The sequence below is a fragment of the Prunus dulcis genome, chromosome 3 (genome assembly GCF_902201215.1).
Source record: "Prunus dulcis chromosome 3, ALMONDv2, whole genome shotgun sequence".
Classification (NCBI taxonomy): Eukaryota; Viridiplantae; Streptophyta; class Magnoliopsida; order Rosales; family Rosaceae; genus Prunus; species Prunus dulcis.
Genome location: NC_047652.1, coordinates 10,941,986 through 10,965,520, shown reverse-complemented (window position 1 = coordinate 10,965,520; position 23,535 = coordinate 10,941,986). Strand labels below are relative to the sequence as shown.

The 23,535-nt window shown below is 38.3% G+C and overlaps 3 protein-coding genes across 3 annotated transcripts; all 3 read left to right on the top strand.

Moving 5' to 3' along the window:
* The first annotated feature begins 283 nt into the window (after positions 1 to 283).
* Positions 284 to 1,996, top strand: LOC117623011 (trans-resveratrol di-O-methyltransferase-like). The gene is made up of 2 exons (XM_034353846.1): positions 284 to 1,153; positions 1,688 to 1,996. Exons 1-2 carry the CDS (start codon positions 284 to 286, stop codon positions 1,994 to 1,996), a joined length of 1,179 nt encoding a protein of 392 aa, XP_034209737.1.
* A 14,756-nt stretch (positions 1,997 to 16,752) lies between these two features.
* LOC117621738 lies at positions 16,753 to 18,686 on the top strand. Its single transcript, XM_034352293.1, has 4 exons — positions 16,753 to 17,517; positions 17,593 to 17,742; positions 17,826 to 18,014; positions 18,132 to 18,686. The coding sequence occupies exons 1-4, from the start codon at positions 16,753 to 16,755 to the stop codon at positions 18,684 to 18,686; spliced, it is 1,659 nt and encodes a 552-aa protein (XP_034208184.1).
* A 152-nt stretch (positions 18,687 to 18,838) lies between these two features.
* On the top strand, positions 18,839 to 20,202 carry LOC117621737. The gene is made up of 5 exons (XM_034352292.1): positions 18,839 to 19,179; positions 19,343 to 19,427; positions 19,535 to 19,630; positions 19,751 to 19,914; positions 20,025 to 20,202. The coding sequence occupies exons 1-5, from the start codon at positions 18,839 to 18,841 to the stop codon at positions 20,200 to 20,202; spliced, it is 864 nt and encodes a 287-aa protein (XP_034208183.1).
* Positions 20,203 to 23,535: the final 3,333 nt, after the last annotated feature.

The following is a 23,535-nucleotide window of genomic DNA, read 5'->3' as shown; positions in this document are numbered from 1 at the left end:
ATATAAAATCGACTCATCAAAACACATAATAATTAGATGAAACTTCACTTTGTCAATTTCTCCCTCCCACTTCAAAGTTCAATCTACACTAACTTCCCTCTACACATGCATAGCATATATTAGCATATAAGAACGGCCCCTTCTAGTATTATTTACTTAAATAATTGGGATGTGGATTGTGTCGTCGGCAACGACTATATAAGCAGATCCCCAGTATAGAAGACTTAAAATAAGAGCCATCGGTATTCTTGAGCTACACATATAAACATACACACTTGGATAAATGGGTTTGAGTAATGATAAAGTGAGTGCTACTAGCCATGAGCTTCTTCAAGCTCAAGCTCATGTGTGGAATCATATCTTCCAGTTCATAAACTCCATGTCATTAAAGTGTGCAGTTCAATTAGGCATCCCAGATGTGATTCACAACCATGGCCAACCCATATCCCTTTCCAATCTCATTTCCGGCCTCAATGTCCACCCTTCGAAAGCTCATTTCATTGAACGCCTCATGCGAATTCTCGTCCACTCCAATTTCTTTGCACAAGACCAGCAAGTTCAGCTACCACTTCTTCCAAACAATAACAACAATGAGAATATTGTTCATCAGGATCTTGATGATGGAGAGGAGGAAAAAGCTGTTGTGGTGTATAGCCTAACACCAGCTTCCAGGCTTCTCCTCAAGGAAGGTCCATTCAGCACCACACAATTTTTACTTATGATTCTTGATCCAGTAGTAACAGATCCATTTCATCTAATGGGCACTTGGTGCCAGATGAACAATCATGGAAATCATGATCATCCAGCTTCCCCATTTGAGATGGCACATGGTAGGCCTTTTTGGGGTTTGGCTGCTCAGCAACCGAAGTTTGGTAGCTTGTTTAATGAAGCAATGGAGGCTGACTCTCAACTGCTCGCAAGGGCAGTGGTTGAAGAGTGTGAAGGAGTTTTTGAGGGTTTGAATTCCTTGGTTGATGTTGGAGGTGGCACAGGAACCATGGCCAAGGCCATTGCCAAGGCCTTCCAGAACATCAATTGCACTGTCTTTGACCAACCACATGTTGTTGCAAACTTGCAAGGGACTCACAATTTGGATTTTGTTGGAGGAGACATGTTTGAGAAGATACCCCCAGCAAATGCAATTTTTCTCAAGGTAATTATAAAACTCAATTATTTCTCTCATTTGTATTATTCCTTAATTTCCTAATTAATTATTACGTTCCCGTTAGCAAACACATCTCACACTTGCCTTTGCAGAATTTTCTAAACTCTTTCCATGTTTTGCTTGGCTTTCAATCCGAGCTCTGTATTTAAGGAATTTTTATGGAGTTTAATAATAAACCTCAAAACGAAAAGACAATCTTGTTGAAGAATGTAAAGTCACACATTGGAAATTTAGACAAAATGTATAACATATGCCCTTTTGTATAAACCCCACACCAGCTTGTACTATGCTAGTGGTTAATTTGGGGGTAAATCGATATTGCTAGTAGTGGTCACGGGTCCGTTTCTTTGAAATCTTAACAAACCTTACGATTCATAAGTGAATAAGTAACGATGACATGCCAATTGATGCATGTACAAAGTATATTAAGCAGGTACCATACGCTAAATCTATGCACGGATGTGATTGTAGGTAGAAATTAAAGTAATTAACCATTAATTAATGTATGGCATCAATGATCAGTGGATTCTGCATGATTGGAGTGATGAGGAAAGCGTGAAGATATTGAAGAAGAGTAGAGAAGCAATTCTGAGCAAAAATGAAGGAGGAAAGGTTATCATCCTGGACATAAATGTGTCTGCAGATAATAAGAAGATGGATAAGAAATCAATTGAAACTCAGCTCATGTTTGATATGTTGATGATGGTCGACCTCAATGGCAAAGAGCGTAGTGAAGCAGAGTGGGAAAAGCTCTTTCTGACTGCTGGATTCTCTCACTATAAGATTACACATACATTCGGCCTAAGGTCTCTTATTGAAGTTTACCTCTGAAAAAAACATCACACTTTTAATTGCATGTTAAGTGCATGCGAATTTCATGAAATAAACCCTAAATCTGCTTTACCTCTTCTGGTGTATATGCATATATTATCTAAGTTTGGATGTTTCCTTCGTCTTTGTAATCTTTAAAGTTTATGATTTAGCTCTTAAGAAATAAAAATGGTACGCAGTATCTCTCAGTCTAATAGTGTTTCTCAATGACAATGACATGGAAGAAGTTTTAATTTCAAAACACACCACCTCATTAGTAAAAGTTTAAAAAAATAATAATAATTTGTGCCCCCAAAAAGAAAATGGAGAAGCCCAAATGCATGATGGACCAATCACACGGCCATGAATGAGAAACAGATTACATGCTAGTTCCAATCAATTTTTGGGAGTTAATTTAAAAAATAAATAATTAACAACAATTGAAGCGTGGTTTCCTACGAGCCATGAAAAGGACCACAGTCCACGTTTAGCACTTGAGAAAACAAAAGCAAGCCTCGTGCAATTTGTTAATAGAATAAATAGTCCATAACAAACATCAAACAGCGGCAAGCAAAAACACATGTTTCCAAGAAAACCAATTGTTTATACCATTTTTGACTGGCCAATTAATGAATGACACGTGGAGACCAAGCGTTGGAATCAGTTTAGAAATATTTAACTATAAACTAAGCAAGGTAATTTTTTTTTGGTCGAAAAGATCTTATATTCAAACATTACATATTATCAAATTACAGATCTCATCTAAGTCTCCCTCACTCCCTTGTCTAGATTATGGCCATGCCTCTACATCTAATTTTACGCAAACTAATTTCACATCTACACCAGATTTTCAATTAATTTAACATACCAAAACCAACACAAGCAGAATATTTAAGAATTTTTTACTTAACCCTTGCACTTTGAACACAAGACTTGACCAATTTGCAGCAAGAAAAGAACCGAAATTTCAATCTTAAATATAAAACTAAGTCATACCCACCTGCAGTGGTGGACCTAGAAATTTTTCAAAGAAGGGGCAATATTTCAAAGTCTAAAACGATATTTAAAAAGGCTAAAAACACTATATTAATCACATTAACCAATTCACCATGTTAATTATATACAAATAAACACAACATTGAAATATTAATCATTTAATCAAACCACAACAATCTTTATTAATTAATTACAAACTAAAAATATATACAAATAAATAAATAAAAATAAATACAAAATAACCAAAACAAAAACTCAATCAATTAACCAAAGCCCAACAATCCATCCTAATTAATTAAAGCATAAAGAGAAATAACTTTGAAATTTGAGAGAGAAATTAATTTTCCAAACAAATTGTGGAGGGTTGGTCCATTGGTGGATGGCTTATCTCTTCTGGTTTTAGAGCTGCCATGGCTTATGCCCACTTCACAACCCTTCTTTTGCCTCTAAAACAAATGGGTTTCCACCAAATGAATAAAAGAATACAGAGAGGGAGAGAGATCCTTTCAGGGTGTCGTTGCTGAATGAATGTAATGGAATTTACTTATACCAATTTGAGAGAGTGAGAGATAGTCAATGATAATGAAAAAAGCCCAAAGAGAAAAGCTAATGGATGATGAAGGCAAAAGAGGATTGAGAAAAAAGGGATGTGGTTGGGGAGTTGGCCGGTGTGGGTAGTGGTGGCCCTTTCTTTTTATTTTTTTTTATTTTGGTTTCACTTGGACCAAAACTATGCGTTTTGGACATATCACTTTAAAAAAAAAGAACCCAAATGGCCTTGCGCGCTGCGGCCTGCGCAAAGAGCTGCTGCCTGGAGCTTCTTTGGAGCAAATAATCAAACAGCTGGTGGGCAGTAGAAGAGGGGCATTTCTAGCTTTTGTAGATCCGCCAGTGCCCACCTGCCCAGTAATCTTATCAAGTTCCTTGATCAAATAAACCATGTTCTATGAATCCTGCCACAGGCTACGTCCCAAAATTAAGGGGTGTATTCAATTGAGATTTTAAAAGATTATTTTATGATAAATAAGTCTTGTGGTATTCAATTAAGACTTTTAAATAATTTAAACAAGTCTTGTGGTGTTCCATTAAGACTATTAGGATTTTTAAAAGATGGTGTCAAAATCACGTGGTATTCAATCAAGACTTTAAACAAGTAACAAAAAGTCTTATAATATTTATAATAAAAAATTAATGTAGAATTGTGTGAGACTTTTTAGTAGGAGGTTTAAATACGAAACCCTATGAAATTTTTCACATGGGATTTTTTTTTTTTTTTTTTTCTCTCAAGAAAAAATGAACTTACCAATAGTGCGAAAAGGCTTCTCTCCTTGCGTCATCCCAGTGCCTGAGTGGGAAAAACCTCAGGTGGTGCAGGAGGCATGGAGAAAACTAAAAGGGTTTGTGCCTAATCCCATATCTTCCATTACCTTGAGCACTTGGAATGGCAGAGTAAGGTAATTCCACATCTTGATGGACTCCAAGTGATCGACTCGGGATGCAGTGCTCACCTTTCCGTGGTACTCTTGAGCTTCTTTCCCCCTGTCAGCTTTCAGTAGGTAGCAATGCACAATTTTGATGAAGCGTGTATTGCTGGCCACCCAAACCTGCGCCACGCAGTCCTTGAGAAGAGCAGAGTCAACTAGACTAGGGTTAATCTGATCGGCTGAATCGCTTTTATCAACACCAATTTGTTCTGCAAGAACCTTAACCATACAAAAGTGTGAGAAGCACTTTTCCAGTATGAGAAGCATTTCTTCTTTGTTCAGGATAAACAGTTCCGGGATTAGGGAGGATTAGTTGAGAAGACAAAAGGGTTTGCAATACGAGGAATGGATGTATCACAACGCATACTTGCTAGTAGTACATCAGTTCTTGGAGGTAGTGCAAAATATATGTTCTCCATTGGTAGTTCCATTGTTTCTGGAGAGCTAAGATTTTCAAATTTTTTTTTTAATCTCAGTTATGTTAGTTTCTAGATTTACTAAGAGGAAACAGAGTGGGAGAATTGAATACTTCATTAAGTGAAAGATGGCTGTTAAATAGCCTTACAAAAACAGAAAAGAAACTTGCACGACTGATAAGTGTATTATTTCCTATATTTTTATACCTTTTATATATAGGTTTTGTAGGGAAAGTTAATTAAAAAGAGTATTATTACTTTACTTTCCTTATTTTCAGCTATTCTGCGCTCTTGGAAGGATTTCAACTGAAAGTCGACTTTTCGAATGAATTTTAGTGCAAGGCCAATTGTAGAAGAAACTAAGACATTGAAGATCATTGTATCAAAGTTTCATAATTTTCTACCAGGCCAAATGCTCCAGACCTGCAAGTCAAGACAGCCTAAGTTGAAATCCCATTAGAACTGCACTGCTGTGGAAGATTGAAGATTTGAATAGTTTTCCGATTTTTCCTAGTGGCGTGTAATATATGTTGGAAGGCTTAGAGATAAAGCTACGTTTCTCATATTTTTCCAGAATTTTCTAGGAAGTAGAACGACGTCAAAACATGCATGCAAGTTGGCTGACGTGTTTCCTAGTCAAAGAAGGATTCTTTCCTAGTTTGTTTCCCTAATTGTTTGAGATTTTGTTTTGCTTTAAGAGAGTTTTTCTAGACCTTTTTATAGTAGGGTTTAGTTATTTTACACTATATAAGGTCACCCTAAGGATCTCTTCAGAGGATCAAATTTTCTATCATCTTCCATATACAACTTTCATACACCCACAAATATATCAGAGAGAGAGCCAAGAATTTGCTGTCGCTGTGTTGCTGTGGGTAATCCAGAGATCAAGTCCATCTGCCAAATCGGTTTTATGACAACAATTCTCTTGTTTATCTTTTTTTTTTTTTGTCATGAACTAATTTTCCTTGCTAGGGCTACGATGTAGCCTAACCATGAATACTTAATTTTTATAGTTATATTAATTTTTGATTACTATTCCATGTTGAGTATTTGTTATTGTTCTTAATGCTTTGAATATCTGGCCAATATTTAATTGATTTGATGATCCAAGCGGAGACCGAGAGGAGATGTTTGGTGTTTTCTTCTTATAACAGATACCATGTCTTGAATGAGTGCCCGAGAGGGACTAACATAACTCATTCAGTTTTCTTGCAGGTTCTCATTGAACTTAATGGGTTCTTGATTTTCTAAATCCGTTGCTCGAGAGAGAATGGGTTGTTAATTAAGAATACTTTTGGTTGAGCCTGAGAGGGGATATCGAATGAATTAGGAGAAACCAACTATCAACATGGGTAGTAATTAGGGTTAATTGGCTATAAGAATTAAGTGGAATTGGTTATGGTGAAATCGGATGCTCTAGTGTCTCATCATCTTGATTTCCAACATTAATTAAATTGCTATTTTTTATAATTGTTTTAGCTTACTTAAATCAATCAATCTTCTTAATCAACTGTTCAAATAAATTTTAAATTAATCATAATTGGTAGTTAATAGGAAATTACAGTCTTCGTGGGAACGACACTCTACTTATTTCTATATTACTTGTACGAATTGTGTGCTTGCAATAATTTCACAACAACAACTCCATGACCTGCTGCACGATCGCATGACCAACAGCTCCTAAATTTAAGGGATCTTCCTAAAGAAATGTTCAAACTTCAGCTACTTCCCTAAAACATAGGATTATTCCAACTAAACAGAAATACTTTAATAAATATTAAATAACTTCACATCCTCCCCTAAACTGAAAAGTAATTGAACTTTCAGTTTAAACTCGAACTCAAACAAATCCCAAGTACTTCTCGCATCCTTATGTAAGCCTCCAACTTTAATGGCTTAGTTAGAATATCAGCCACCTGCATATCGCTTGGACAGCGTTCTAGTTCAATGACTTCATCTCTGGCAAGATCTTGAAGAAAATGAAATCTAACATCAATATGCTTACTCCTCCCGTGCATTACTGGATTTTTTTGATAATTTGATGGTTATTATCGCAAATGATCACAGTAGGCTTTTCCTGTTAAAAACACAATTCTTCAAGTATCCTTCTCAACCAAACAGCTTGGCATGCACATGAGGCTGCAGCTATGAATTTAGCTTATGTTGTAGAGAGAGTGACAACAGGTTGTTTTTCTCGAAGACTCTACATCAGCTGAACTTAACAGAAATACATATCCAGATGTACTTTTCCTATCATTAAGATCTCCAGCATAGTCACTGTCGCTGAATCCCATCAGTTTTGCTCCAGTTTTCTTCTTGTAAAATAGACCAAGATCAGGTGTTCCTTTCAAATAGCGTAACACTCTCTTAGCTGCTTGAAAATGAAGTTCAGTGGGTGATTCCATGTATCTGCTAATAAGGTTCATAGCAAACATTAGATCATGCCTTGTAGCAGTTAGATACATTAAATTTCCCACTATTTGCTTGAAGTGAGTGCTGTCGACTTTCTATCCTCCCTCATCCTTGATGAGCTTTGTTCCTGGAACTATGGGATTTTGAACAGAATTGCAGCCTTCCATATGAAATCTTTTGAGAATCTCCTCAGCATATTTCTTCTGTCCAATGAAAATCCCATTGCTTGACTGCTTCACTTCAATTCCAAGGAAGTAGTGCATTTTCCCCAAGTCTGTCCTCTTGAATTCCTCCATCATGGACTTCTTCAAGTCTTTGAACATATCTGCACCATTTCCTGTGAATATTAGATAATCCACATAAAGACACAGAATGAGAATCTTCCCTTCTTTACCATGTTTGACAAACAAGGTATGCTCATAAGGACACTTGATAAATCCAGTCTTCAAGAAATGTGACTCTATACTACTATACCAAGCTCTCGGAGCTTGTTTTAGTCTGTCTAGAGCCCTTTTTAGTTTGTAGACCTTCTGTTCTTTTCCTTTTTGCACATATCCAGGGGGTTGATCAATGTACACTTGTTCATTGAGCTCTCCATATAAAAAGGCAGACTTCACGTCGAGTTGGGAAATGGACCAATCATTCTGTGCAGCTAAAAATATAACCAAACGTATGGTATCATGACGAACTACTGTTTGGGCCAAAAAGAAATCCACGTGCAAGCCCATCTTCGCAAAGAAAGGCCCACAAAAATAAAAAAGAACAAAGGACTGGACTTCGTTTCCAAAGAAAAGAGAGGCCAAATCCACATCAGAAGCCCACATATTTTACGAAATGGTAGCGTTGTAAAAAACTCCAAATCAAATGGCAATTGACCACTAAAGCATATCAATAAAAATCTAAAGAGGAATTGGATTGGGCCCATCTTCTAAATGCTCACCATTGATCTCAAAACCCAGAGTACAAAGTCAGCAGATCTTTTTGGAAAATCTATTCTCAGAACCCACGTGACTACCTGACTTTGAAAAGTCAACAATTTCAACTATCAGGAAGAGAGTTGATTGAGAATTAATGAAAGTAGGACATTAGCAGAAAGACTTCCCTCAAACTCTGGGGCCAAAAGATCAGAATCTCTTTCTATATAATTTTGCATCAGAGCACGCATTATTTCCAAGGGATAAGCAGACTACATTTTCTAAAGAGATAAGTAGGGAGCAGAAAGTTGTTCATCTAAAAAGCAAATTGACCATCATTGCAGATTGTGTTCTTTCTCTTTACAAGAAACAAACAGGGAACAAAGAAGAGTTGGTTTTTCTTTTAGAAAAAGCAAGGAAAAGACCTCCATGAAAGCTAATTGTTGATGGCCTTTCTCTGCCTGAACAAATAACTTCCCTTTTTTCTTTGCATTTAAAATAAAAGATTTTGTTTTTGAAAAATTTGCCACCCATTATTAAAAGATTAGAAAGCCCCACTACAGCATTTTCTATAAATATGAGAGAATGTGAACAGATCAGAGGACAGCTAAAAAATCAATCAAAAACAAAAAACTCAAAAATGATCACTTGATCTCAAAAGCCTTCAAAACACTGAAGCAACCAAAAGCTCATTAAGCCACAAGAAACAAGTCAGCTATAATCCAGAATCTCTAACTTCAATTCAGTTTCAGAGAAATGACCATCCGAAGCGAGATTTCTCTTGTTACAAATTTGGTTCAACATAAGCCAAATCAAGTAGAGTTCGGGTTTTACAAATATGAAAACCTCAACAAATTTATGGAGAGCTCTGATCAAGCAGAACAGGTACTACATTGCAGTTCTAGCTCAGTAACCATCAAATCCAACCACTTCTGCCCCTTCTAGACTGAAGAGGTCCCAATTTTGCCAGTTCAAAAAGCCTTCCAGGGCTTGAAATAGATTAAAGCTCTGCCAAACTCGAACGTTGGTACCGATTTACAGCTGAAACTTGACAGTTGAAGGTGTTGACAGTCCAATCCAGCACAGACATACCCAATCCAGCCCGAATCAGAAGCATCTATCGAGGCAGAAATGGAAGTCCAGCCCTCTTTTTGTCTTTCTAGAGTTGGTTTTTCCTTTTTGAGTTTTGAAAAAGGCACTTTTGCCTAAAACAGTTTGCTATCTTATCATTCATTCTGGCCAGAACTACCAATTTTGTAGAGTGAAAAATTGTGAAGTCCTCACCAGTTTGAGGCAAGAAAAGAACTTACTTGGGAGATATTCCTTACCCAAATTCACAATTGCTTGCTTAGAAATCAGTAACTTGGGGCGCAAGTAATCTATTTTTAAGAAGTCTGCTAGAATTCATATTGCTAGCAGTGGCACGTTCGCATGCTAAAGAAAGTTGACTTGTTGACCAGTCAATGGTTTTCAAGGCAATGGGGAACTTTACCCTACCGTCATAGGAACAAATATAAAACGGGTGAACAACTACGAGAGCAAATACTTCAGAATAATCAATACCATATTTTTTAGTATATCTTTTAGCTACTAACCTGGCTTTGTGCTTGTCAATCTCCCTATATTCTTTGAACCTAGTCTTGAATATCCACTTCACTCCAACTGTTTTTTCTCCTGTAGGCATATCAACCAACTCCCATGTGTTATTTCTTTCAATTGCTTGTATCTCCAGGTCGATGGCTTTTCTCCATTTCGAACTCTTTACAGCATCATCAAACGTGTTGGGATCATTGCCAGCAAACAAGGCAAATTGAGCAATGCTTTCATCATTCGAGAGCTCATCACCACTCACATAATCAGTCATCCAACCAGGGGGTCTTCTATGCCTTGGTAAATTTGAGGAGACTTAATTAAATCTTGGCTCAACAGGTTCATCTTCACCTTCTTCAACAATTTTCTCAGTTTCAGTCTCTTCAAGATAAACACTAGCTTCCTTCCTCAGTTTATCATTCCAGTTCCAACCACTAGCTTCATCAAACACCACGTCTCTACTAATTATGATTTTCTGAGTCTCTGGATTGTATAATCTGTAGGCTTTTGATTCGTTGTTGACTCCGAGCATCACACATTTTGTGCTCTTATTATCAAGCTTGGTTCTTAAATTATCTGAATTATGAGCATAAGCCAGACAACCAAATGTTCGAAAATAGCTTACTTCAGGCTTCTTACCACTCCATGCTTCCTTCGGTGTAACATCCTTCACAACATGAGTAGGACATATATTTAAAATGTGACAACTCCTGTTCACAGCTTCTGGTCAGAATTCTTTTGGTACCTTCATTCTCGCAAGCATACTTCTTACCATATTCATAATGGTACGGTTCTTTCTCTCAGCCACACCATTTTATTTTGGTGAATAAGCTGCTGTTCATTGCCTTTTGCTACTATTGGAGATGGGGTTGATTGGTCCACATATGTCAGAGTGCACTAATTGCAGCACCTTTGTGGCTCTCCAGCTACTTTCCTTTGGAAATGTTTCAAGATGTTGCTTTCCCACAATACATTCCTCACAAACCGTTAAGGGAGCTTGCAATAGAGGAAGTCCTTTCACCATGTTCTTTTGTTGGAGTGCTTTAAGGCCATTGAAACTCAAATGCCCAAATCTGCAGTGCCACAACCATGATTACTCTTCAGTTGTGGATTTGAAACACATTTGTTTCTTAGCATATGCTTCTATTTTGAGTTTGAACATACGATTAGAAGTCATATGAGCTTGAATAATCAAACCCTTGTCAGGATGATGTATGTGACAAGAGTTCTTTTTTATCAAGATGATCATTCCTTTCTCTTGCAACTGGCCAAGACTAATTAGATTGTTTTTCAACTATGGAACATAAAATATCTCAGTTATGCAGTGCATCACTCCATTGACTTCAATTCTTATGTTGCCTTTTCACATGACATACAGACTGGAATTGTTTCCAAGTTTCACATTATCTCTGAATGATTCATCCATCTTTGCAAACAGCTGTTTGTTTCCACTCATATGATTGCTGCAACTCGAGTCCAAGTACCATGTGTTGCAGTTCTGGTTATTTCTTTCGTCAATAGATGCCATCAGTAACATCTCCTCCTCTATCTCAGCCACATTAGCCTTGTTCTCCTTCTCCTTTTGAGGACACTCATATTGGAAGTGTCCAAGTTCATGGCAGTGGTAGCACTCCACAGTTGACTTATCAAATGGACCTTGATGGCCTCTCCCTCTTCCACGACCTCTGAATCATAGACCTGAGAATCTTCTCAATCACAATGACATCTTCCATTCTATCTCCATGTATCCTTATTTTGTTTGCAACAGTCAATGTTCGAACAAAATAGTAAGTGACTGTTTCTCCATTCTTCATTTGCAACATCTCGAACTCTTTGAGAAGAGCTTGCAGTTGTGCACGTTTAACTCTAGCCGTGCCTTAATACTTTGTCTTCAAGGAATCTCAGATATCCTTTGTCGTATCCTTCTTCAGAATTGTCTCCAAAATGGCTCGATCAATGGCTTGAAACATGCAATTAATGCTTGGCCTTCAAGTTTTTGAGCTTCTGATCCTCTAAGGTTTTGAGTTGAGCTTCTGTCAACACCGTTCCTCCTGCATATGTTGTGATTCCATTCTCCACGAGACACTCTAGTATTCTTTAGATCTCAAAAAATTCTCCATCAACATGCTCCAATGATCATAGTGACCATCGAAGCGTGGGATTGATGGTTGAACAAAGCTACTTCCTTCAGTCGACATTGATACTTGCTACGGCAAGAGTTGCTACTTTCCTTTGCTCTTTAGGCCCCAATTTGGAGCTCTGATGCCAATTGTTAGTTTCTAGATTTACTGAGAGGAAACAGAGTGGGAGAATTGAATACTTCATTATGTGAAAGATGGCTGTTAAATAGCCTTACAAAAACAAAAAAGAAACTTGCAGGACTTCATGACCTGCTGCACAACCACATGACCAATAGCTCCTAAATTTAAGAGATCTTCCTAAAAAAACATTCAAACCTCAGCTACTTTCCTAAAACATAAGGTTATTCAAACTAAACAGAAATACTTTAATAAATATTAAATAACTTCACAAGTTAATGGTATTCTTCTGGGTATTGTATTATCTGATCACATTTGGGTTTGGTGGAGTGATTGAACAAGTGATGAGTATGCTTCCAATTTCAAAGTCTGCGAGGGTTAGATGTGTTGAAGTTCTTGATGATGCTATATCTGGTGTTCTTTTGGCTACAGCTGAGATAGACATTTTTTAGGGATGTCTCAGATGGCTTTTATTAATATTGTACAAAATACATTTCTTGTACATTGCCACCGTTCTTGCAATCCTGAGCCCTATGTAGGTTCCCACCATTTGTTCGACTAAATGCCTCAAAGAGGCTATGTTGCAGCAACTAGGAACTGATATGGGTTACTAGCATAATTGCAATTAGCATTGTTAGTTTCAAAAAAACAAAACCAAAATTTATTTAGCTGATGTGGTCCATTAAATCCACGTGGTCCTTTCAAATTTTATAAATCTTGATATAAATCTTTTAAAATACATAAGTAAAAAAATCTTGATTATAAAAAATCCATAAATAAAATCCTATAAATAATTATATTATGCTTAAATCCACTAGACTTTTTTTAATCTCTAAATAGTCTTTAAAATCCCAATTCAAATCAGAAAATCTCCAGTTCAAACAAAAAGGGAGGGAACCAAAATTTATCATATATAGGTCGAATTTTTGCAAAATCAAATGAGGTGCAAAAGAAAAGAAAAGAAAGAAAAGAGCAGGGAACAAACCGACCAGCAACATAGATGGAAGCAAAGATGGCGGACATAGAGACCAAGTGTTGGAATCCCCGGATTGGAAAACACGTACAAAACTTGATTACACATGAATTACAACAATGGATCGGTATGAAATTGAAATTTAGGGTTATTAGAAAAAAGTAACAATTGGGGAAAAAGAAGAGAGTTGTGATAGAATTGGGATACGTACTTCTTCAGCAGAGATGGAGATCTCATTGGCCTTTTCCTTGGCTTCTTGGTGAATGAACCCCATCATGTGCTGGATCTAATTTGAGACATCTACGTCGCTAGGATTTAAGGGGCTGGTAAAGAGGAAAAGTGAAATCTATGACCCAAAAAAGAGAGAAGAAAGGGGAAAATGAGAGAGAGAGAGAGAGAGAGAGAGAGAGAGAGAGAGAGAGAAATCTATTCCATGAACACATGAAATCGTGAGAAAAATAAGAAAAAGGAAGAGATAGTTGAGAGGGATATGGTGAAAACGAGAGAGAGGGAGAGATCCTTACCCATTCGTACAATTTGCTAAGAGGAGAGAGCATGATTCATTGATTTGTTGGGCAGAGAGAGAATGAGGCTCAAAATCGATTGTCTAGGGTTCCGACTTTATCCCTGTTGTAGTCGATGGCATCACTGCATTGATGGTGTTGCTACATCGTAGTGATGTGAAAATAGGGAGATGAAGACTTCAAAGATGTGATAGAGAGGGAGAGATAGGGTTTGAACGTAGATAGGGAGAGGGCTTCATTAAGAGGTAAAGGACTTTTCATCGAACGAAGCGTGAAAAATTAGGTTAAGAGAGAACTTAAGTTTTAGCGTGTTTTTGAACCACATTTTTTTAAAATAACACTGACGTGCTTTTGACAACTTAAGTTTAGCGTGTTTTTGATCGACGTTCTTTTTTATTATTGAGAATTGACGTGCTTTGATACCCTACCATGTCGCTTGTATAAGGACCGATGTGGTTTGTAGCATATTTTACAACCACGTCACTTAAATGAAATTCTGACGTCTTTTAAGTGACGTGGTTTTAAAATATTGGCATAGTGAAAGGGACGAGAGAGATAGAGAGAATGAAGAAAATAGAAAGTTGAGAAGGGGCATGGGACCCCTTTGGTCCCTATGTGGCTCTGCCATTGTATGAGAGTTCGAACTTAAGACTATTGATGTGCAAGTCACACTCTTTTTCAATAGAGGCTACACCAATCGACACTACTTGCATGTTTTAAATTAGTGTTTTCTAGTGCGATCTGCACTAGATTCTCCTTACATGTTTTATGTTAATAACTAATATATATATATATATAGATAGTTTCCATTGAGGGATCCTTCAAATTAGCTTATTTGAGGGATATCATTGTAGGGCCCACTCTGTATTGTATTTCACTAATCCAAACCATCTCTTTTGTAGATACTCATTCAAAGATCATCTCCACAAAAAATTACTTGAATCCGATATCATTTGACCACTCAATTGAATTATTGAAATTTTAGTATTTTCTTGAAGCACTGTGTTCATTGATTTTGTAGGACACAATTGGATATCAAAACAGTTTCCGATTTGTCTAATTTTTTTCAAGGATGATCTATGAATATAGACTTAAAAAATAGATAGTTTCGATCGTTGAAAAAAAATTTGTACGGGACCCTAAAGGGTGTCCCTCAAATAAAATTATTTGAACGATCCCTCAATAAAGGGGACTGTATATATATATATATATATATATATTAATAACCACTTTATTAGCGAGTAAGGATGATGACTCACTACTACAAAATAGTTAAACCACAACACAAAATAGATGATGGTGCATCTTAAAACTGTCGTTATGTTTTAAAAGACGATATTGTTTTTAAAATCGTCATGATATATCATCTTATACACTTGTCACTAACAAGCATCATCTTTTAAAACACGCTGAACAAAAAAAAGGCCACTTGATTTTTAAAAGATGACGTCTTTTAAAACACGATAAAAAAAGGCCGCTTAAATAAATTCGCGCTCGACAAATTTTGGGAAATATGCTGATATAATCAGTTTTCATAAGTGGTGTTCTGAAATGATCAGGTTACAAATTGTGTTCTGATATAATCACTTGTGAACGTGAAATGACCAAACTGCCCTCCATATAAAAGCACATGTATTGGGGAGTTATTGGCCTTTGATTGCCGACCTAACGCTTCTGGCTTCTCTCCCTTTCTCAGCTCTCTGTCACGGTTTTCTCTTCCTCTCTCGGCGGTTTCTGTGTCCATCGACCACCACCACTCTATTTCTCCCTCTGTCACGAAAACCTAAGCAGCACTCTGTCGTTCTCTCTCTGCAGTCAATGTTAGGGTTTGGTGAGGGGGCTCTTGACGGTGAAAGAGAGGGTTTAATCGTTAAATGCTCTCTCCCTTAAACGATGTCTCAGTTCCCTCTAAGTTCGAGTCTTGAATCGACGTCGTTCTCTTCTTCTCTGCTCCTTCAGGGCCTAAAAAAACCCTAAATTTTGGTTTCGGTTATGACTTTGTTCACAAACGTCCTCCTCCTTCTCAATCCTGTGACAGACAAAAGTCGCGATTTGCTGTAGGTGTTGCTGGGATTTCGAATTCGGTTCTGTGCAGAGAAGGAGTGATTCTAAGGTGGGTTTTGTATTTGTTATTGACTAGTTTGTGTTTTTGTATGGTTATCATTTGAGAAGGATAATTTCACTAACCTGTGACTGAATTTGTGAAGTTTAGTAATTAGAGATATTGCAATAATAATGTAATTTAACTGTGAAGTAGATCATGCTGGGATGAAACTTGTATTGGTGTATTGATTTTGCTCTATGGACGATGAAGTGCCTCAAATTGCTATTTGTCATATAGGATTGGTTCGTTTGTGATGCTTGTTTTCACTTCCATTTTATGAGTCATATTTAGTGTGGGAAATTATTCTGGTGGCAAGGGCTATTCCATTATAACACACCATTACCTCAGTAGGCCCTGAATTAGGTGTTGAGTAATAATGCACAAGTAAATTTGTTGGTATCATTGGTGTTTCAGCACGTAGTAGCATATTTTGCACCCTTCCAGTGTTAATGGTTAATTATGTGATTTTGAAATACTAAAGTTAGTTGGCGTGGAAATTTTCTGTTCCCTGTGGTATAAAACCTGCTAAATTGTGTTGTTATTCCTTGCTTGCAGCTTGTGATATATGTCTGAAAATGGTATTTTATGGGGCTTCAGTATCTGTTTAGAAATTGCATGTTCATCCATCTAGGTTTAGCAGTTGCAGTTGCAGTAACATTTTGACGTGTCTAGTTTGCACACAGAGTCCATAACTGTGAATACTGATGTTCCATGTGTGGTACTGTATTGCATATGACTAGACATGTATATAACTATGGTCATGAGTAGATTTTAGTAGGCATTGATGCATTTGGAGTAATTATTGTAGCCATTTCGCCCAAACCCTGTATGAAGTGGATCCGTGGTTGATGAAATTGTTTTCAGACTTGGGTGGTATTTGGTTTTTTGATGGAATGGGATGTACATTTGGTAGAAGGGAATGTAGATAAGAGGAGAGTGTGGAGAGAGTTGGAGAGTAGAAAAGAGGCTTAAAAACATTTATGGTTTTATCAAATGTATATACATATATCAAAATGGGTTGAAAGTATTAGTTTGAGTAATGTACGTATGAAATATGGGTAACCAATGATCCATATGTATGATGTTGTTGTGCAGGGAACTTGAGAATGGCTTGTAAAGCAAAGCTTATGATTCCTGAGGATGAGAAGTACGAAGGAAAGCCATTTGCCCTTTCACACACAAGGACCGCCATTACAACAATAAAGGCGAAGTTCAATACGCAGCAGTTACAGAGGTTCGAGGGAAGTTGTTTTGGTCATCTATTACTGATAGAGGACCTGAAGTGGAATTCACAAATTGTCCACGGCCTGTTGATGAGGAAGGCTGATCCTAAGACAGTTACACAGGTGAACGGGATAAAATTCATTGTGGGTAACAAGTTGATACAATTCACAGCCCAACAATTTTGCCTCATCACGGGGCTAAGGTTCGGAAAGCTCCCTTTCATTCCGAAGGCGACAAATGAAAATTGCTCGTTGAAGCGAAAATACTTCAGCACCAATAAACCTGCCACCCTTTTGGACCTACACACCGCCTTCATCGAGTGCACAGATGATGAGGATGCGTTAAAGCTTGGAATGGTCTATTTTGCCAATTTTGTTCTATTGGGTACTGAAAAGCATGTGCTTATTGACATGCGCTATTTGAAGTTGGCTGAAGACCTAGAGGAGTTTGACAAGTATCCATGGGGCGCAGTGTCATATGCAATGACAAATGCTTCACTGTTGAGGGCAGTTTGTGCTGAATACCAACGAGTCAAAGTGCCCCAAAAAAGAAAAATGCCCAAACAAAGTGGAAAGAGAGCGCAGACAAGAATGCGAAGTGGTAGACCAAGAGAGTACATCATAAGGGGGTTTGGCTTCGCTCTTCAGGTGAACACATATCCAGCAATTAACTATTTGATGTAAATACATTTACAGATATTGATGTTTCATTGTTGTGAACAGATTTGGGCTTTTGAAGTGTTCCCAGCATTGGAAGCATTGCATTTCACGGTCCATGAAGACAATAGGCACATCCCTCGAATATTACATTGGAGGAGCAACACGGTGGCCCGTTTTCGGGAGGTTATGAGTCAGGTTTTTGAAAACTTTGAGGTTAGATCTGTTTGTATCAGTGATGTTATGATTAGGAAAAAGTACAAAGTTAACTGATTTTTTTTTTTGTGTTTCAATTGGAGGTTGATGTGCAACTTCTCCGGCCAACAGATATTGAGAAGCAACAACCTTACTGGAGTTGGGGTGATGATGACAACGAAGAACCAATGGTTGAATTATTTGGGGATGAGGCCGAAGAAAAAACCGGCACTTCTAGTGAAGAAAAAGACGCGGATGTTGAGGAAACAGCCACCCTTCCCTCCTCTTCTAAGGTGAGCATGACCTTTTTCCAATGTTGTGAAAATATAGCGAATACGATAGGAATGAAGTGGAAATAGTTTCCTGGTTTTTTGTAAGCTTTCTAACTGTTGCATTATAACTGTATGCAGGCCAAAGGGTCTGTTAATGACGTTCGCAGTTTGAAGCATCAATTACGCAGCACTAAGGATCAGTTGGCTAAGCTACGTAGTTCAAATCGGGGGCTTAGGAACAGAGTTCGTGACTTGGAAGCTATTGTACAGAAGAACTGTTTGAAGCATGAGAACGAGTGTGACAGAAATAAAAAGGCTATTCGGGATTTGACCCTAAAAATTGCTGAAGTCGAACATTATTTGAAGTTGGAGATGGAGGAGTTAAAAAAAAATTATGGTGGAGAAGGCCATGAGGAAGTCTGTACTGCTCAGATGAATGAAGGAGGGCAGAATGATTTGTCACCCGTAAATGAACCTACTAGTCCGACTACAGCAGCACCTAAAATGGACACTCAAGTTCCAGCTGATGGAGTAGAACCCTTCCCAGGCATGCATACAGAACGGGGTGAAATGGAAGCAGCAGTCTGTGGTGATGGAGTGGAAGGCTTTCCAGCCTCAGATCAAGAAGGGGCTGCAAGGGAACAGAAGTCCCTGCTGATGGAGTGGAACCCTTCCCAGCCATGGAAGTCATAGACACTGAAATTGAAACTTCAGTTCGTGAGAGGCAAGTGGACCAACAACCTCACAAGGTTCCTACCTCTGAAGATGTGAAGCTTCCTAGTGTTGAAGATGCCCTCCTTCCTACTCCGGAAGATGGGAATGGGTATAGAGTTATTTGTAAAACAATGTTACATTTGTTAGAGGATTGGAAGAAGACAGAAATTGAGGGGGTGGGATGCAAGGTCAGGCCTCCCATGAAATGTAACATAACTCTGGTTGGTGATGAAGGGGACAACGAGGCTACTGCCACGGTTCGGAAACCAGATGGTGAAGGCAAAGGGTGCAGACTTAAGCGGGCTGCGACACCATTGTTGAGTCCATTCACCGATCCCTCCAGGAAAAAGAGGAAGGTTACTGATTTGCATGCACAGACACCTCAGCCCCGTTTTGATCCAACAAAACCCGTGGCCATGGACGATGTGAAGGCTATCATACAACTTTGCAGGGCTTGGAAAACTGACATCAGGTTAGGATTTGTATCTTGGCAAAACCAATATACTTGTTTTTTGATGTATGCAAACAATTTATACACAGCTATACTATACATGTGTGTGTCATTGTCATATTATACAAGGTGTTCCACTTGTGTATTATATTTTAATTTACCTTTGCAAGTGTTGTTTTTGTAGTGCGGAGCTGGAGCTCGAACCATTTGAAGTTGGGGCAGATTTTTTTTACAAACTGTTAGATGAAACTGCATGGATGAGCTCGAGGGTAACAATTTGAACCCGGCTTTATTTCGATCAATCTCTTATTTGATGACATTGACTATGTGTCATTTGTTGTGATATTGACGCGGTTGTTGTGTTCTGAAATAGCAGCACCTTGACATGGCCATGTTTCTAATACGCAAAAGACAACTCTCTCATCCGCAACTATTTGGAAGGGAGTGGACAACCGCCGAGTTTTGTCTGCAGGTAATTTTGTATCCATATTTTGTGTCACTGCAGTTCTTGCATTGGTAGGAGTCATGTTGGTCTCTCCTTTTGGTGCTTTGGTTTGGGTTTATGTAACGTGTCTTTCACACTTGGTTGCAGCAATTTTTACAGCCGTTTGCAATGCCAAGTGGGAAACGAGTCACGAGGAAACAATCTGCTGCAAGGACCGTTGACCCTCCCCTAACTACCTCAAAAATGTACACCACTTTGTCAATGGGTCATGGCAACATGGGTATGCGCAAGCATGGACGAAAGTGCGCAAGGTCTATCTCCCGTATAATGTTCGACAGTCCCATTGGGTGGCAGTAGAAGTCGACTTTGTGCGACATACTGTCACTGTCTATGACTCGTATTCTGATTTTACCTCCAACAGTATGCTTGTCCGATTCATGGAGCCTATTACCCATACGCTTGCAAAGGTGCTGCATGAAATGAGGTTTTATGAGAAATCGGAGGTTGAAGCGGTGAAGAGAAAGGGGACTGACATGTCAAACTTTAACCCATTCACAATTTGCAGAATTTCCGATGTTCCTCAACAAAGTGATGGGTAAGCTGTGTTCTTTTAAATCACTATACTCGGATGTTATCAATAGGTGCACTTCTAACTTGTCCACTGCTCGGGTGGACAGTACTTCATGTGGCATTATGACAGTCAAATATATTGAGTACCTTAGTGCCGGCATTCCTTTACATACCATTGACCCATCCAAGTTTGGCTACTACCGATTGAAGCTTGCAATCGAGGCTTTTAGGGGGGAGGCCTATGTATGAGGTAAAAGTCCTAATCTGACCTCATTGCTGCTTTATTGTTAACTACTGCCTTTGGAATTGCATTGTTATTTACTTCATTGTAGTTACGTCGTACGTATTCACCTGTGATGTCAGTGTTCATTTAAGAGAACTTACATTATGTTGGGAACTTGTCCAACTGTGATTACTAAAAATGGCTACTTTTGTTCTTCAAAGTTTAGGGTATTGGGGATTTGAACACTATAGATGGTAATGTCAATGTTTCACAACTGGCATCTGATTTACGTATGTCATATGTTCTAAACTCCGACTGTGTGTAATCCAAAACTTGTTTCATGTTCTTTATGAAAGGTTCAAACAATTACTTCTTCAAATTGAACATGTCTTATGACATCTCATTTTCCCTTTATATGAATGCTGAAGTGGCACATATGTCCTCCTTCTGCAGGTGGTCCTTCCAGCTTCATACCCATATTGACATCTCAGATTCTGTACATGTATGTGAAAGAAGTTGCAGGATGTTTTGTCGTATTGTGAATCTTGAAACTTAATCAGTTTTTGCGTAACATGGCACAATTTTTGACATTTTGCTCACCACGCGATAAAGTGGGGTGATTTTGTAGTAGGTTGCAGGGTGTTCATTTATGTAACGGAATTCAACTGTACTTGTCTTCCATGGTAGAAGGGCTGTATTCACTTTCCTTTGTTAGAACTAATTGTTGACATTCTGTGCTTAACAAATTCCTGTAAATCCATAATTTGGCACAAGTTGCAGCGAAATGCAATTTTTTGGGGCCACCCACATTGTAGCCTTTTTCCATTATTTTATCGCCACTATAGCGAAATATTCGACTCTCATTTGGCAATATATTAGGGTGTTCATTTTCGTGACAGTTGAAAGTATATATTGGGTGGCTATGTCATGGACCTGTAAACATGAGACGACAGTGCATTGTCGACTGTTTAGTTTAGTTTAGTTAGGTTGAATACTTTGTTTTGTATATGCATTTTTTAAATCCGATCCGGACGGAAATGTCGGGGTTGGTTAGCACAAACATTATCATTAACGCTCGGCTGGGCCAATTACAAGCTCAAATATTCTATTGTTTGACGTCATTGAGTTGTAGTTTTGGGAGGTCCCTCACCGTCAAATATTTAGTTCTTTCTCATGTTTACGTGGAATAATTGGTCTGACGATTGAGGCTGCATAAGAGTTGATACCAAAATACCTGAGCCTGGGGTTATTGGCTATGCCTTTTGTGTTTGCCTTTTCAAACCAAGATGAAATAGAAAACGACCATGTCTGCCATCACTGATTTATAATAAATAAAACCTGTTCCATTACATCCATAACCTAACCAACTTTAACCTGCCAACTGTAGATGACCAGGAGTCCTATTACATTTGGAAAACAACAAATAAATGACCATTCCAACCAAGAAAACAGAGACCCAAAACCATGGGTTTTTCATCTTTCCTTTTCCAGCGTTTTGTTCTTCTTCCAAGCGGTTTATTTTCCTAAGCAAGCCTGGAATGATGTGCTTCGATCTGTCACACATCTCTGGGTCAGCCCATTCCCAAAATGTACATCCATTCCTCTGCAGAAACGGAATCAATGTTTTCAAACAAAGACAGCCAGCATCAGATTTGGAATACAGACAATTCCCAAATGTCAGCTAAAACTTACACATAAATAAACTTACCCTTGCACATACTTGAAACCTCCTTCCAGGATGAGAAACCGTCCACGATGTATGCGTTTTGACAACGTTCCCACAGTAGCACAGCCGTGAACACACTGAACTCGCAGCTTCCATTTCCCAGCGAGATCTTGAAGTCGCGTCTTGACCGGGCAACCGAGACGTCACTGACTCACCCTCACCGGTACGGAGGCTCCTCCTACTCATCTTCTTGTTTTGGAGGGTATGAATTGTTGTTCACGTTGTGCGATATTTAGGGTGCTGAAGAGGGTCATCCCAAATTCAAAGGGTTACACTTGCATGTGCACAATGTTTCAGTAACATGGTGTGAGTGCACAAACATGAAACCTGGAGTTAATGGGGTGTTTTTAAAAAGGAAAAAAAAAATTTCCAATATTTACCATTGCCAACAGTAAGTATAGATTGGGCCCAATGTTATTCATAGCCTTAGTTTATGACAGATACGGCATGGTATACACTTGCATATACAGTACATGCCATTCTTAGTTGTCTTTATATTGGTTTATGAATGACGTATTGGTAGGACAGTGGCACTATATTGGTATCATATTGTAACTTTATTGTATCGCTATTGATTTGTATTGGTTTTATAATGCCCGATATTGGTGTTATATTGGCATTCCAATGTAACCTCAGCATTATTTGACATTGGTACAGCTATTATAACATTTTTTATACTGTCTTACGTATTGGTTTTGCAATGTCATTTAACAAGTCTACAAATATGAACTATGTGGAAGGTAATTACGTTATATCGAATATGAAATGAATGCAGCCAAACTACATCAACTGCAGTTATCAAAGTTCCTGCATACAACACAAAAGAAAGGCACCTGAAAGGTACATATAATACGAAGGCCACCTCAACCTGGCAGCATACAAAATAAAATAACAAGCCAGGTGAAACTTACAGAAGACAAAATTTACAAAGAGGTGACCTCAAACTTACAGAATACAATCTTAACAAAGACGGCACCTGCAGCTTACATTATACATATGTACCAACGAGGCCCCCTTTCCCCAACAGAAAACAAACGAAAAAAAAAAGGGCACCTCATACGTATATATTACAAAAAGAGGGCACGTCAAAAATTCCACTGTACTGGGTTTGTCCCCAATAGTAGCCATGGTAATATTACAAGGCAAACCCTCTCGCTGTGGCCGAATTTCGAGTTGCATACCCGTCAAATGCGGCGACCGCGACCCATTAAGTTCATGACCCCTCCCACAGTGATGTCCCACTTTCCTTCTGCATCCACAATTTGTGCAAACTTCCTAAATAGTTCGAAGCCGGATTCCAGTTGTTGTTGCTTCAGCTGAGCCATTTCGTCTGATTCTTTGAATGCAATAACTGCACTGGCAGGGGCATTTTCAATTCTACCTCTGACAGCCTTCATATGTAGGAGATGCATC

Coding starts and splice junctions, on each gene's coding strand:
- LOC117623011 (XM_034353846.1), top strand. CDS start 284: ATGGGTTTGAGTAATGATAAAGTGAGTGCTACTAGCCATGAGCTTCTT. Junction 1,154..1,687: donor CAAATGCAATTTTTCTCAAG/GTAATTATAAAA, acceptor ATCAATGATCAG/TGGATTCTGCATGATTGGAG.
- LOC117621738 (XM_034352293.1), top strand. CDS start 16,753: ATGGCTTGTAAAGCAAAGCTTATGATTCCTGAGGATGAGAAGTACGAA. Junction 17,518..17,592: donor GGTTTGGCTTCGCTCTTCAG/GTGAACACATAT, acceptor TGTTGTGAACAG/ATTTGGGCTTTTGAAGTGTT. Junction 17,743..17,825: donor AGGTTTTTGAAAACTTTGAG/GTTAGATCTGTT, acceptor TTTCAATTGGAG/GTTGATGTGCAACTTCTCCG.
- LOC117621737 (XM_034352292.1), top strand. CDS start 18,839: ATGTTACATTTGTTAGAGGATTGGAAGAAGACAGAAATTGAGGGGGTG. Junction 19,428..19,534: donor CTGCATGGATGAGCTCGAGG/GTAACAATTTGA, acceptor CTGAAATAGCAG/CACCTTGACATGGCCATGTT. Junction 19,631..19,750: donor CCGCCGAGTTTTGTCTGCAG/GTAATTTTGTAT, acceptor ACTTGGTTGCAG/CAATTTTTACAGCCGTTTGC.